The sequence below is a fragment of the Balaenoptera physalus genome, assembly GCF_965194825.1.
Source record: "Balaenoptera physalus genome assembly, chromosome: 19".
Lineage (NCBI taxonomy): Eukaryota > Metazoa > Chordata > Mammalia > Artiodactyla > Balaenopteridae > Balaenoptera > Balaenoptera physalus.
The window spans coordinates 6,662,394-6,677,226 of record NC_138900.1 but is presented as its reverse complement, the minus strand read 5'-3'; the positions used below and the strand labels follow the sequence as shown (position 1 = coordinate 6,677,226).

Below are 14,833 nucleotides of genomic sequence, written 5' to 3'. Positions count from 1 at the left end.
GACTTGTGCTAGGGGTAGCCAGGGCAGGCTTCCTGGAGGCAGTGGTGCCTGAGTTGAGAGCTCAAGGATGCACAGTTTTCTGCAGCATTCCTTGGATGCTGTGGCTCTTCTCTTCTACTCTGTTCTATTTGTTCCTTTTTGAGGTAGTGCCGACCCACTGCCTTGATTTCCAAAACCACTCACAGTTGGAAAAGTGCTGCTCAAAAATAAATTAAAAAATAAAATAGTAAATAAAAATAATAAACAGAAAGAAAAAAGAAAAGAGCTGCTCCAGGCCATTGCTTCTCAAACTCCAGTGTGTCCAGGAATTATATGGAGAACTTGTTAAAATGCAGATTCTGATTCAGCGCATCTGGGGTGGAACCTGAGATTCCGTTCCTAGCAAGCTCCCATTTGGTGCTGACGCTGCTGGTCTATGAATCGGACCTGGAGTAGTCACAAGGCTCCAGAACTCACCCATAAGTGCAGCACATGTGCAAAGATGTTCACTGCAGTGTTGTTTATAACAGCAGTTGATTTGAATCAACCTCAGTATCCATCTGTGGGCCAATGGGTTAATGAATGGAAGTGTCCTTCAAATAGTGGGAGTCTCCATAGTTAACAGGTGTGAACCCGGTGGGGGTGGGCGGGTCCCTAGACCCTAAAGGATGCAAAAGGAGGGAAGGGGGTTGGGAGCAGGAAAGGTCAGGGACGGATGGAGATGAGCAGAAACGCAGATGAGAATGATATCAAAGATGAGGGTCGGGCCCCTGACACCCCACCGCCACCTCCCACCACCCTCAGGAGCGGAAGCTGCTGGAGGAGCGTCTGGCCGAGTTCTCATCCCAGGCGGCTGAGGAGGAGGAGAAAGTCAAGAGCCTCAATAAGCTTCGACTCAAATACGAGGCCACGATTGCAGACATGGAGGGTGAGCGCCTGCCCCTCAGTGGGGGCCAGTGCACACTCCAGCGGGGTCAGGGGGTACCTCGGGTGAACCTCGTGTGCTGTGGGGCCTCAGTGGTCATATCTGTTAAATGGGGGCAGGAAAGAAGACTCGGGACAGGTTAGGTGTCCTCCCAGCTCTTAAGTTGTTTCTGTCTCTCTCCATCCAATTCTCTTACTCTCTCCTAAGTGTCTTGGGTCACTCTCTCAATCTGACGGTCCCACTAGCTGTTTCAGACACTTTTTTATCTCTGTCCCTTGCCGTGGACTCAGAAGCAGAAACAGAAGGGAGAGAGCACAGGAGGAGGCCGGGGAGGCAGGGAGGAAAGGACAGGGCAGAGAGAGCCAGCTAGCAGGAGCAGGGGCTGTCACTGGGGGGCGGAGGGGAGAAGGCATGTGGGGGTCTGGGGACCAGTGGGCAATCCCAGGGATGGGGAAGCTGGGAAAGAGGGGGAGGGGTGGAAAGAGATGCTGAGCTCAGCCTGACTGCGGGGCCGTGGGTCTCCCTGGGGGTGTGGGTCTGGCTCCCTTGTGCATGCCCCACCCCCCCACCTCCCGCCTCCAGATCGCCTCCGGAAGGAGGAGAAGAGCCGCCAGGAGCTGGAGAAGCTGAAGCGGCGGCTGGACGTGGAGGGCTCAGAGCTGCAGGAGCAGATGGTAGAACAGCAGCAGCGGGCGGAGGAGCTGCGGGCCCAGCTGGGCCGCAAGGAGGAGGAGCTGCAGGTCGCCTTGGCCAGGTGCGGGGTGGGCCGGGTGGGGTGCACAGCACGGGGGCGCCGCCTGCCAGCGTTGGGGGCGCCCGGCGAGACCCTCCCGCAGGTACAGAGCTCGGCCGAGCCGCTCACCAGCCGTGCACACCCACTCTGAGCCTCAGTGTCCCCTTCTGTAAGATGGACACAAGAGTTCCAAGCCCACCTGGTTAAGGGAAAACTGAAACCGGGCCCTACGTGTCTAGTAACTTACACAGTTTCTTGCACAGAGGCAAGGAAATGCTATTTCTTCTTCTCCCACAACCCCAGCCTCTAAAAACCAAACAGCCCAGAATCCGCTGTGATTGGATAGGTGGTCTGGCCATCTTAGGAATCATAATCATCATAATTACAGTCATTCACAATTATTCAGCACTTACTGTGTGCCAGATATGATGCGCAGTGTTTCAAATGCTTTTCACCCACTGCACTCCATGCGACCTGAGGTGCCCTTGTGTATGGGTGCAGCTTGATTTCAGAGAGGTTACAATGTGGGGAAATTGTGCATCTGAGAATCGATGGGACACGGGGTTGGTGGAGGGGGGTTAAGAACACGCACCCTCCAGCCTGACTTCTGGGTTCAAATCCTGGCTCCTCCCCTTTTTGGCCATGTGACCTCACCTGGGTGACATCACCTCTCGAGCCTCAGTTTCTCTATCTAGAAAAAGGGCATGATTATAGAAACTCTCCTAGGATTAGTGTAGGGATTAAATGAGAAAGGGCTGAGAACATGCTTGGCACGCCCTAAGCCCTCATTAGCTGCTGCATGTGTCTGTTCTTATCTTCTGTTATTGCCGTTGTTATTTTTTTCCGTTTTCTTTTGTATTGAGGTGAAATTCACGTAACAAAATTAACCATTTTAGGGAGTTCCCTGGTGGTCTAGCGGTTAGGACTCCGTGCTTTCACTGCCGTGGCCCGGGTTCAGTTCCTGGTTGGGGAACTGAGATCCTGCAAGATGCGTGGCACAGCCAAAAAGAAAAAAAAATTAACCATTTTAAAGCATACAGTTCAGTGGCATTTGGTACGTTTGCGATGTTGTGCAACCACTACCTCTATTCAGAACATTTTCATCACCTCAAAAACAAAGATCCTATTAAGCGATCACTTCCAATTTCCCCCCTCCCCTCAACCCCTGGCAACCACCAATTTGCTTTCTGTCCACATAGGATTTGCCAATTCTTGCTCTTTCACGGCAGTGGAATCATATAACACGTGGTCTTTGGCGCTACATTGCCATCCTCGTGGCAGCCCTGTGAAGGGGGGCAGTCACGCTCTCTCACAGACCAGGAGCCTGCAGTTCAGAGAAGCTGTCACTTGCCAGGGCAGGTGGCCGAGCAGGGGATACAGACCATGGTCAATGCATCTCCCTGAGCCATTCTTACAGGGATTTTTGTTTGTTTTTTCTTTTCTTTTCCTTCCTTTTTTTTTTTTTTGCCCGCCGCCACACGGCTTGTGAAATCTTAGTTCCCAGACCAGGGATCGAACCCACGCCCCCTGCAGTGGAAGTGCAGAGTCCTAACCACTGGACCACCTCCCTGAGCCATTTAACCCAGAGTCCACGCTGCCGCTCCATTCAGCTTCTCTTTGCAAGAGGTCGATCCCATAGGGGTTATGAGGAGGGACTCTGGGGTCAGCCACCCACCGACCATGTGACCAGGGCAAGTACTTTCCCGCTCTGGGCCCCAGTTTCCTCGTTTGGCGTGAACGTTACACAAGATGATAAAGTAAAGTGCTCTCAAGTGGCAGGAACTTAATAAGTGTCCCTGTGATTACTGGTGGTGTCATCCCCATTTTACAGCTAAGAAAGCTGAGGCTCTGAGTACTGGAGACACGTGCCCAAGGGCAGAGCTGGGCTTTTAACCTGGGACTGGCCGTGTCTGGCCCCTCCAACCCCTAGAAATCATCCCCACCCCCTGCCTGCCCCTATACCAACCCCCTGGTCCTCGTCCACCCCCAGGACAGAGCAGGAGGGCGGGGCCCGGGCCCAGCTGCTCAAATCCCTGCGGGAAGCACAAGCGGGGCTGGCCGAGGCCCAGGAGGACCTGGAGGCTGAGCGCGCAGCCAGGGCCAAGGCAGAGAAGCAGCGCCGGGACCTGGGCGAGGAGCTGGAGGCGCTGCGGAGCGAACTGGAGGACACGCTGGACTCCACCAACGCGCAGCAGGAGCTCCGGTGAGGCTGGGCAGCCTGCAGCTGGCACAGGCCGGGCACGTGGGGGGCCGGGGGCTGGGCAGGGAAAAGGATGTGGGTCCAAGCTCTCCATCTGCACAGTTGTTTAGTCGTTCAACAGTTGTTTATCGGACACTGGCTCTGGGCCCAGCGTGGGCCAAGCTGGGGACAGAGATGAGTCAAGACTCAAGACTCAGGCATTGCCCTCGAGAACTCCCAGTCCAGGGGTAGGCAGATTCGAGCAAAGACAGACACAGTCCAGAACAAAGTGAGCTTTAATGGAGTACGACAGGGCATCGTGGATGATCAGGCAAGGCCCTTGTATCACTCTATGGGAGGGAGCCCAAAAAGACTTCTTTGAGAAGGGGCCTTTTGAATAGGGTTTCGAAAGATGCGTAGGAGCTCACCCTTAAAGCCACCCTTCTTCTGCAGCATCACTGCCCAGATCCCTTGGGGAATGTAGAGTGAGGGTCCCCATCCTTGGAGGGAAAGAATAAAAGGAGGCACAACCAGCAGTCAGGGGCTCCTTCAAAGTCCCAGCCTTCCTCTATTCTGAAATTCTGTTCCCTTCCCCTTCCCCAATACAAGGTCCAAGAGAGAACAGGAGGTGACAGAGTTGAAGAAGACTCTGGAGGAGGAGACGCGCGTTCATGAGGTGGCGGTGCAGGAGCTGCGGCAGCGCCATGGCCAGGCGCTGGGAGAGATGGCAGAGCAGCTGGAGCAAGCCCGGAGGGTGGGTTGAGATGGGGGAGGGGTGTCTGGGGAGCCATGGGGAGGGGAAGCAGGATGCTGGGTTGGAGGAGGTACCTCTGGCTGGTTCTAGGCCAGCCCACTTTTCTCCTCACGTATTCATGTCCCTGATCCATCTTGCATTCAGCAAATGTTAATTGAATATGTAGTATATTCCCGGGGTGGTACTGGGGGCCCCAGCTGTGAGCCAAGCAACCAATACCCACTTCCATTGTGGAGCTCACGTTTTAGCAGGCAAGGCAGAGAGTAAACAATCTAAACACATTCATAATATATAGCGGGGTCATAAGTGCTATGGGAAGATGATGAACAGGAAAGGGGTTTCAGAGTGCTAATGGCCAGGGGGCGTGTTGTGATTTGAAATAGAGAGGCCTTGGAGAGATTCGGTGAAAAGATGACATCTGAGTAAAACACTGAGGGAGATGATGGGTGAGCCATCCTGGCATCACAGGGAAACATGTTCCAGGCAGAGGGAACAGCCAGTGCAAAGGCCCTGAGGCAGGAATGTGCCTGGGTGTTTAAGGAACAATGAGGAGTTCCAGAGGGAATAGACAGTACAAAGGGCTTGGGGTATTCACGTGCCTGGTCTTGTAGAGAAAGGGAATCATAAATCATTGCTGTCTCTCTCCCCCACCAGAGCAAAGGTGCATGGGAGAAGACCCGGTTGGCTCTGGAGGCCGAAGTGTCTGAGCTACGGACGGAGCTAAGCAACCTGCAGACCACGCGTCAGGAGGGTGAGCAACGGAGGCGTCGCCTGGAGTCACAGTTGCAGGAGGTGCAGGGCCGGGCTGGCGATGGGGAGCGGGCACGAGCAGAGGCGACTGAGAAGCTGCAGCGAGCCCAGGTGAGTGCGGCGGCTAGGTCGGGGGTGGTCTCTGCTGTGTGGCTTTGGGTGAGATGCCTGCCCTCTCTGGACTTCAGTTTGGTCCACATCAACCCTACTGTCCTTTCCAACTTTTCCAACATAAGCACACATTAATAGCTAGTATTTGGTGAGTGATTATTATGCACCAAACATCCTGTGTATTTTGCCAAAGCCTCCTCCTAATGCTCCTTTGAGGGAAGTGCTAATATTGTTCCCATTTTACACACAAGGAAACTGAGGCCCAGGGAGGTGAAGTTGATTGTCTTAGGTCCCTCAGAGCCAAAGCGTGAACCCAGACATGACTGATCCTGTAGCTCTCAACCCTGCCACAGCTCCCACCCTCCACCCTCTTATCTTCTGGTCTTAAATAATCCATGGTCTGATTAGAAAAACCCAGCATGAATACTTGGACCTGTGTGAGGACAATATCATACTGTGACTGTTAGAAGAAATGTGGGTTTTTTTAATTTTAATTTTATTATGTTTTTTAACTAAACAACCAATACCTGTTTATTACTGAGAATACAAACAAGCAGAAAGAGGGTAAGAATGACTTTTAATTCCCCAACCCCAAGGGGGGGAAAACACTGTTACCATTTTTAATTTCAAGATTAAAAGAGTGTATAGGGGCTTCCCTGGTGGCGCAGTGGTTGAGAATCTGCCTGCCAATGCAGGGGACACGGGTTCGAGCCCTGGTCTGGGAAGATCCCACATGCCGCGGAGCGACTAGGCCCGTGAGCCACAATTACTGAGCCTGCGCGTCTGGAGCCTGCGCTCCACAACAAGAGAGGCCGCGATAATGAGAGGCCCGCGCACCGCGATGAAGAGTGGCCCCCGCTTGCCGCAGCTAGAGAAAGCCCTCGCACAGAAACGGAGACCCAACACAGCCATAAATTAATTAATTAATTAATTAATTAAAATGTTAAAAAAAAAAAGAGTGTATAGTTAAGGTGAAAGTTAAGTCGATATAACAAAGAGACTCCAGAATTCATCAGCTTGAATAAAAGACATGTGTCTTCCCTCTCAGGAAATAGGCTCAGAGTAAGCAGTCGAGGCTGGCGGGACGCTTATGCTCCATGAGGTCACTCCATTATCCCAGAGGGCGTTGACCTCGTCTTCAGAGTTAAATCTGGATTGTGGGCACCTGTGTGCTCCAGCTTAGGAAGGGGAAAAGAGGATGGGATGGAATTTGCATGTATCACTTGGCTTGCATTCCATTGGCCATAACGTAATCACATGACCACACCTAGCTGCAAAGGAGACTGGGAAATATAGTTTCTAGCTGGCAGCCATGGGCCTACCTAACAGCCTGTCACAGTGGGACCAGGGGAGAAGGGATTTGGGGGGACAGCTAGGGTCTGCCCCCATGGAATTATGCTACGTAGTGCTCATTGTCCTAAGCACTTTACATATTACAGAAATAAAAGTGACACCAAGAGTAGAGTCTGGTGGCTGATAGCAGGAGTTCTAGGTTGCACTGGTCAGTAGAACTTTCTTCAGTGATGGAAATGTTCTGTAATTGCACTATCCACCTGGCATGTGAGGAGTACAACTGAGGAGCTGGATTTTCATTTTATTTAATTTTAATTACTTTAAAGTTAAATAGCCACCTAAGGCTAGTGGCTACCATTTTGGACAGGGCAGCTCTAGAGCCATTCTGCCTGGGCTGAAATCTCAGTTCCACCACTTGTAGCTGTGTGATCTTAGGCAAATTGCCTAACCTCTCTGTGCCTCGGCTTCCCTTTATGTAAACTTGGACTAATAATAGCATCTACCTCATAGGGTTGGTGTGTGAATCCAGCGAGCCTAAACTTGGAAAGCTTTTAGAATAGTTCCTGGGCTCTCAGTAGGCCCTCAAAAATTGTCAGATGAAAAAAAAAAAAATTGTCAGATGTACCTATATATTGAGCACAGGTATATGCCAGGCACTGAGCTAGTCACTTTACGTTCATTATTTCATTGACTCTTCAAAGCAGCCTTGGGAGGTAGGTCCTGTTATCATCCCCATTTCACAGATGAGAAAAACTGAGGACCAAAAAGATAGGAATCAGGCACTTCCCTGGTGGTCCAGTGGTTAAGACTCCATGCTCCCAGTGCAGGGGGCCTGGGTTTGATCCCTGGTCAGGGAACTAGATCCCGCATGCATTCCTCAACTGAAAGATCCCTCATGCCACAACGAAGATCCTGCATGCCACAACTAAGACCTGGCGCAGCCAAATAAATAAATAAATAAATATATATATATTTTTTAAAAAAGATAGGAATCACTTGCCCAGGTCACACAGCCAGGAGGTACCAAGGTCAGCTCAAAATTTCATTTTCACAAGTTCAAAGCATGACTGTCATACAAAGACATAGTAAGCCCATGTCAAAGATTTATTTAAAGCATTAATGAACCATAAAAAAGAATGAAATAATGCCATTTCCAGCAACATGGATGGACCTAGAGATTATCATACTAAGTGAAGTAAGTCAGACAAAGACAAATATCATATGAGATCGTTTATATGTGGAATCTGAAAAAATGATACAAATGAACTTATTTACAAAACAGAAACAGACTCACAGACATAGAAAACAAACTTATGGTTACCAAAGGGGAAAGTTGCAGGGGAGGGGTAAATTAGGAATTTGGGAGTAACATATACACACTAATATATATATAAAATAGATGAACTACAAGAACCTACTGTATAACACAGGGAACTATACTCAATATTTTGTAATAACCTATATGGGAAAAGAATCTGAGAAAGAATATGTGTATAATGTATGTATAACTGAATCACTTAGCTGTACACCTGAAACTAACACAACACTGTAAATCAATTATACTTCAATAAAAACATAAATATTAAAAAAAAAAGCATTAATGAGGGATCCAGCAGAATGTAAAGATGTTCAAGGAGAGAAATAACAACAAACTGGTGTGTGTGTAGTCAGCAAAAAAGAATGCCAGAACGAAATAGCGCAGTCAGAGACGAAACTGGTTAATGTCCCAAAGGGCAATCAAATTTAAGCTTTATAGAAGTGTAGTTGATTTACAATGTGTTAGTTTCAAGTGTACAACAAAGTGATTTATTTATTTATTTATTTATTTTTGGCTGTGTTGGGTCTTCGTTGCTGCACGCAGGCTTTCTCTAGTTGCGGCGAGCGGGGGCTACTCTTCATTGTGGTGCGCGGGCTTCTCATTGCGGTGGCTTCTCTTGTTGCGGAGCATGGGCTCTAGGCACGCAGGCTTCAGTAGTTGTGGCACACGGGCTCAGTAGTTGTGGCTCGCGGGCTCTAGAGCACAGGCTCAGTAGTTGTGGCACACGGGCTTAGTTGCTCTGCGGCATGTGGGATCTTCCCGGACCAGGGCTCGAACCCGTGGCCCCTGCGTTGGCAGGTGGATTCTTAACCACTGCGCCACCAGGGAAGTCCCAGTCCTGTCCTTTCTAAAGGACGCCTGACCACTGCCTTTTCTTATTTCCAAGTTTTCAGATAAATTTTCTTACCAGCCAGAATTTGAACCCAACCTTGTTTGTTAAGTGAACCTCAAAAAGGGAGAGAAGAAGGTTCAGGGTAACACACATGTGCTGGAGGCACTCACCCAACAAACATTTCCTGAGCACCTACTGTGTGCCAGGCCCTGTTGTGAGCCCTGAGGACACAGCAGGGAACAAAGCAGATGAGGTCCTACCCTATGGAGGCAACAGTCCAGGGGGGAGAAAGTGGTAAACTGCTGCCCGATTCCTACAGCGAAGGAACGTTGAGACCAGGAGCTGCACCCAGGATCATTGTGGTGGTGATTTGCATGCCGGGGGAACAGCTTTATTGTAATATAACTCACATACCGTATAATTCACCCATTTAAAATATACAATTCGAGACTTCCCTGGTGGTCCAGTGGGTAAGACTCCGTGCTCCCAATGCAGGGGGCCTGGGTTTGATCCCTGGTCAGGGGACTAGATCCCACATGCCACAACTAAGAGCCCACATGCCACAACTAAGACCCAGCACAGCCAAAATAAATAAATGAATATTTTTTAAAAATAATAAAATAAAATGTACAATTCAATGGTTTTTAGTATATTCATAGAGTTGTACAATCATCACCATAACCTAATTTTAGGATGCTTTCATCAGCCCAGAAAGAAATCCTGTACTGTCCAGCCATCATCCCCCAGTCCCACCCCCTGCCCCGGCAACCACTAATCCCCTTTTGTCTCTCTAGACTTCCTATTCTGGACATTTCATAGAAATGGAATCATACACTATTTGTCCTTTTGTGTCTGGCTTCTTTCACTTAGCATGATGTTTTCAAGGTTCATCCCTGTTGTAGCATGTATCAGTACTTCATTCCTTTTTATGGCCAAATAATATTCCGTTGTCTGGATAGACCACATTTTGTTTATCCAGTCATCCGTGGATGGACATTTGGGTTGTTTCTGCCTTCCAGCAATTGTGAATAATGCTGTCGTGAACACCCCTGTACAAGTTTTTGCCTAGACTTCTTTTCATTTCTCCTGGGTACACACCTAGGAGTGGAATTGCTGGGCTGTATGGAAACTCTGCACTTAACCATTTTAAGGAGCTGCTAGACTGGTGTCCATGGCAGCTGCACCTTTTTACATCCTCACCAGCAACGGGTGGTAGGGATTTGAGGCAGAGGAGCAGAGGGGTTGGCTGGCTGGAAGCCACCATTAGAAGATGTCCCTTCCCTGCAGGCTGAACTCGAGATTGTGTCTGGAGCACTGAGCGAGGCCGAGTCCAGAGCCATCAGGCTGAGCAAGGAGCTGACCAGCACGGAGGCCCAGCTCCACGATGCCCAGGTGATCCCAGCCCACCTCTCGCCACCCGGTTCCCCCCAGGCCTCCCCACCCTCCTGCCCACACTTAACATCCATTCTCCCATCCATCTTCAGGAGCTGCTGCAGGAGGAGACCAGGGCGAAGCTGACCCTGGGGTCCCGGGCACGAGCCCTGGAGGCGGAGGCGGCAGGGCTGCGGGAGCAGCTGGATGAGGAGGCGGCCGCCAGGGAGCGGGCGGGCCGCGAGCTGCAAGCTGCACAAGCCCAGGTGAACAGCCCTGCAGGGAGATCTCAAAGGGACGCCCAGTCTCCCAACCTGTTCCTCCTGGGCTCCCCCGCTCCGGGGTGGCCCCATTGCCCAGCACGTCATAGGCCAGGCCCCGGCAAGCCATACTCGCCTCTGTCTCTCCCTCAGCCCCAGAGCCTGTAGGTGCAGACCCCCATCGCTCCTATCCCCAACTCTCTGTTTCATTCCCTACTCTCTGTCCCCACAGCCCCAGACACCTGGATCCTCCTCTCAGCCTCCCTTCAAACCTCCCTGCCCCTAGTCTCTCCCCTTCCAGCTCATACTTCACATGGTCTTTCTACACCCTGAGTTGACCCTGCCCTTCCCTAGCTCACAGACCTCCCATGGCTCCCCAGCTCCCCCCGGACAAAACCCATGCCTCTCAGCTGGGTGTCAGAGGCCCTGCACTCTCTGGTCCTTCCTTCATGTTTAGCTGTATTCATCTCTCATCTCTTTCCTCACTTCACTTGGGAACACGCTTTTCATTTTTCAGGACTTGGCATCAGCCTCTCCTGTTCTGGGAAAACCCTGACCACTCGGCTCTGAGCTCCCACAACCCTTCTTTCTCCTTTTTCCCCACTCCAATCACCCTGGCTGGAACTGTCTTTGCCCATGAGTCCCCCCAGCAGACTGGGAGCACCTTGAAAGTGGGACCCCATCAGAGTTAGATCTGGATCCCCAGCATAGGCCAACATAGAGCCTGACGTATAGGAGGCCTTGAGAAATGCCTGTTGAATGAATGAGTGATGAATGTATGCTTGCAAATATCCTTCTTTAACTGGAAAGCTCCTATGCATACTTCAAGATCCATCACAAATGCCCCCTCCTCCAGGAATTCTCTCTTGAATGTTCTAAATAGATTTTTGAACCCCTCCTGTGGACTCCCATGGGTCTCATACTTCTTCTACCTTAGCCTCCATCACCCTGGCTGTGATGTTCTGTCTCCCCCACCAGACTGGGGATTCCCCAGGACAGAGCCCAGGTCTGATTCATCTTCTGGGCCTTGGTGGGAGCCATTTTAATCTCCTGGAGGAGCTGGGGCTCATAGAACTCATAACCTCATCCCTACTCATGAGGCAGAAGTGCCCAATGGAGTGAATTATTTCCCCCTTCAGGCCTCAGTCTCCTCATCTGGGAAATGGGGCCCCACCAACTCACACCTGGATCGCAGCCATGAGTGACACCCTCCCTCTCTCTCCTCCCCCACCCCAGCTCTCAGAGTGGCGGCGGCGCCAGGAAGAGGAGGCAGGGGCACTGGAGGCAGGGGAGGAGGCACGGCGCCGGGCCGCCCGAGAGGTTGAGGCCCTGACCCAGCGCCTGGCAGAAAAGACAGAAGTGGTGGAGCGGCTGGAGCGGGGCCGCCGGCGGCTGCAGCAAGAGCTGGACGATGCCACGGTGGACCTGGAGCAGCAGCGGCAGCTCGTCAGCGCGCTGGAGAAGAAGCAACGCAAGTTCGACCAGGTGAGGCACCTCGGGTTACCCACCTGGGAAAGCGGGACACTGATCACGCTGCCCATGGTCATTGTGAGCAATCAGTAACATGTGATGCCACAGCTCAGCTGTGAACTTGGGAGGACCTTAGGGCCAGATGCCTCTTCCCTCTGAGCCTCTGTAAAATAGGACACCCATCCATCCTGGCTTATGTCTTGCCCCAAAATAATTATTGGTGGTACCCACTTTTGCTCCCAAAAGAGTCCTGAAGGTACACCAGAAGGTACTAGGAAGATGAAATGAAATAACACATCTTGCTTCTCCTGCTGACTCCCTGTGGACCTCAGGCAAGCTGCTTCTCCCATTTCAGCCTCAGTTTGCCCATCTAGGAGATGGGCATAATATTAAGCGGCTGGCAATCTGAGGATGGAATAAAATTCTCAGAACCCCAGAGCATTAAGATCAGGCAACCCCGAGGTTCAAATCTCAGCTGAGGCCCTTTCTGGCTGTGTGGCTTGGGCAAATTGCCCGACCTCTCTGTGCCTCAATTTCTTCATCTGCAAAATGTGAGAGTCCTTATTTTGCCTTCATTTTTGAAGGGTATTTTCACTGACTGTTGAATTCCAGGTAAACGGTTTTATTCTTTCCACACTTCAAAGAGATCATTCCATGATCTGTGGCCTCCATTGTTTCAGATGAAAAGTTAGTGGTCATTCAAAGCATTGTTTCCTTGCAGGTAGTGTGATGTGGTTTTCTAGCTGGTTTAAATTTTTTCTCTTTCTCTTTGGTTTTTAGCAGTTTGACTATGATATCCAGCTGTGGGTTTTTGTATTTATCCTTGCCAAGCTTCCTACAGCTTTGGGGTGGTATTTTTGATCAGATGTGGAAATCTTCAGCCATTATTTCTTCAAATATTTTTCTGCCCCATTCTCTCTCTCTTTCCTCTTCTTCTCAGACTCCAAATACATGTGTGTTTGACTGCTTAATACCATTCCATAGATCATCAAAAATTTTTTAAATAATTATTTTTTTTGTATCTCCTAGAGTTTTATATAAATTATTTTTATATAAATCTCATTTTTGACTGGCTTCTTTCACTTGGAAAAATTACTCTGAGATTCATCCATTTTTTAAATAAATTTATTTATTTTATTTATTTATTATTTTTGGCTGTGTTTGTTCATTGCTGCGCGTGGGCTTTCTCTAGTTGCGGCGAGCAGGGGCTACTCTTTGTTGCAGTGCAGTGGCTTCTCTTGTTGCGGAGCACGGGCTCTAGGCGCGTGGGCTCAGTAGTTGTGGCTCGCAGGCTGTGGAGCGCAGGCTCAGTAGTTGTGGTGCACGGGCTTAATTGCTCCGCGGCATGTGGGATCTTCCCGGACCAGGGCTCGAATCCATGTCCCCTCATTGGCGGGCGGATTCTTAACCACTGTGTCACCAGGGAAGTCCCTCATCCATGTTTTTGCATGCATTAATAATTCATTCCTTTTTTTTTTAACTGCTGATTATTATTCCTTTATAGACCACATTTTGAAAAGAACATTTGAGTTGCTCTTTCTAGTTTTTGACTGTCATGAATAAAACTTTAACCTTTCCAATAGATATAGTGGTTTTAATTCACATTTCCCTAATAAACAATGATGTTGAGCATCTTTTTATGTGCTTATTTACCATCCATACATCTTCTTTGGTGAAGTCCCTGTTCAAATCTTTTGCCTTTTTTTTTTTTTTTAAAAAGGATTGTTTCTCTTCTTTTTTTTTTTTTTTTTTAAATTTATTTATTTTTGGCTGTGTTGGGTCTTCGTTTCACGCGAGGGCTTTCTCTAGTTGCGGCAAGTGGGGGCCACTCTTCATCGCGGTGCGCGGGCCTCTCATTATCGCGGCCTCTCTTGTTGTGGAGCACAGGCTCCAAACGCGCAGGCTCAGTACTTGTGGCTCACGGGTCTAGTTGCTCCGCGGCATGTGGGATCCTCCCAGACCAGGGCTCGAACCCGTGTTCCCTGCATTGGCAGGCAGATTCTCAACCACTGCGCCACCAGGGAAGCCCCTGTTTCTCTTCTTATCATTGAATTTCAAAAGTTCTTTATATATTCTGAATGAGTTCTTTATTAGATATATTGCTTGGCAAATATTTTCATCCAGTCTGTGGCTTGTCTTTTCATTCTCTTAGTACAGACTTTCAAAGAGCAGAAGTTTTTGTTTTGATGAGGTCCAGTGTTTGAAGTTTTTATTCTATGGATTATGCTTTTGGTGTTGTGTCTGAGAAATCTTTGTCTAACTTAAGGTCACAGTGGTTTCCTTCTATGAGATTTTTTCTAAAAGTTGTCTAGTTTTAGGTTTTACCTTTAGGTCTATGGTCCATTTTTCTTTTAATTTTCTATGATCCATTTTGAGTTAATTTTTATGTACGGTGCTATCATAGCTCTAAGTTAATTTTATATGTATGTGGATATCCAGTTGTTCAAACACTATTTGTTGAAAAGACTCTCCACTGACTTGCTTTGCATAGATATTGAAAATCAGATAGCATTAGTTCTCCAATTTTTTCTTCTTTTTCAAAGTTATTTTACCTCTTCTTGGTCCTTTGCATTCCCACGTGTATTCAATATTTTACAATCAATTTGTCAATTTCTACAGCAAAAAAAATCTCCTTGGTTTGAGATTGTTTTGAATCTATAGAACAGTTTGGGAAAAATTGACATCTTCATGATACTGAGTTTTCTGGCCCAGGAACATGGTATATATGTCCATTTATTTAGATCTTCTTTAATTTAATCTCAGAAATGTTTTATAGTTTTCAGTGCCCATCTTTCACATCTTTGTCAGATTTATTTCCACGTATTTCATTTTTGATGCTATTTTGAATATTTTTATTT

The 14,833-nt window shown here is 48.9% G+C and overlaps 1 protein-coding gene across 4 annotated transcripts in view; it reads left to right on the top strand.

Annotated features, from left to right (window-relative positions):
* The window catches only part of MYH14 (myosin heavy chain 14), a 92,371-nt gene that overhangs the window by 56,352 nt on the left and 21,186 nt on the right, over positions 1-14,833 (top strand). For all 4 annotated transcript variants that reach the window (XM_082435872.1, XM_082435869.1, XM_082435870.1 and 1 more), the window contains 8 exons: positions 784-907; positions 1,487-1,658; positions 3,628-3,840; positions 4,426-4,570; positions 5,225-5,431; positions 10,162-10,266; positions 10,359-10,511; positions 11,742-11,990. In XM_082435872.1, coding sequence (XP_082291998.1) covers positions 784-907; positions 1,487-1,658; positions 3,628-3,840; positions 4,426-4,570; positions 5,225-5,431; positions 10,162-10,266; positions 10,359-10,511; positions 11,742-11,990 — 1,368 coding nt within the window. The remainder of the gene's footprint in view (positions 1-783; positions 908-1,486; positions 1,659-3,627; positions 3,841-4,425; positions 4,571-5,224; positions 5,432-10,161; positions 10,267-10,358; positions 10,512-11,741; positions 11,991-14,833) is intronic.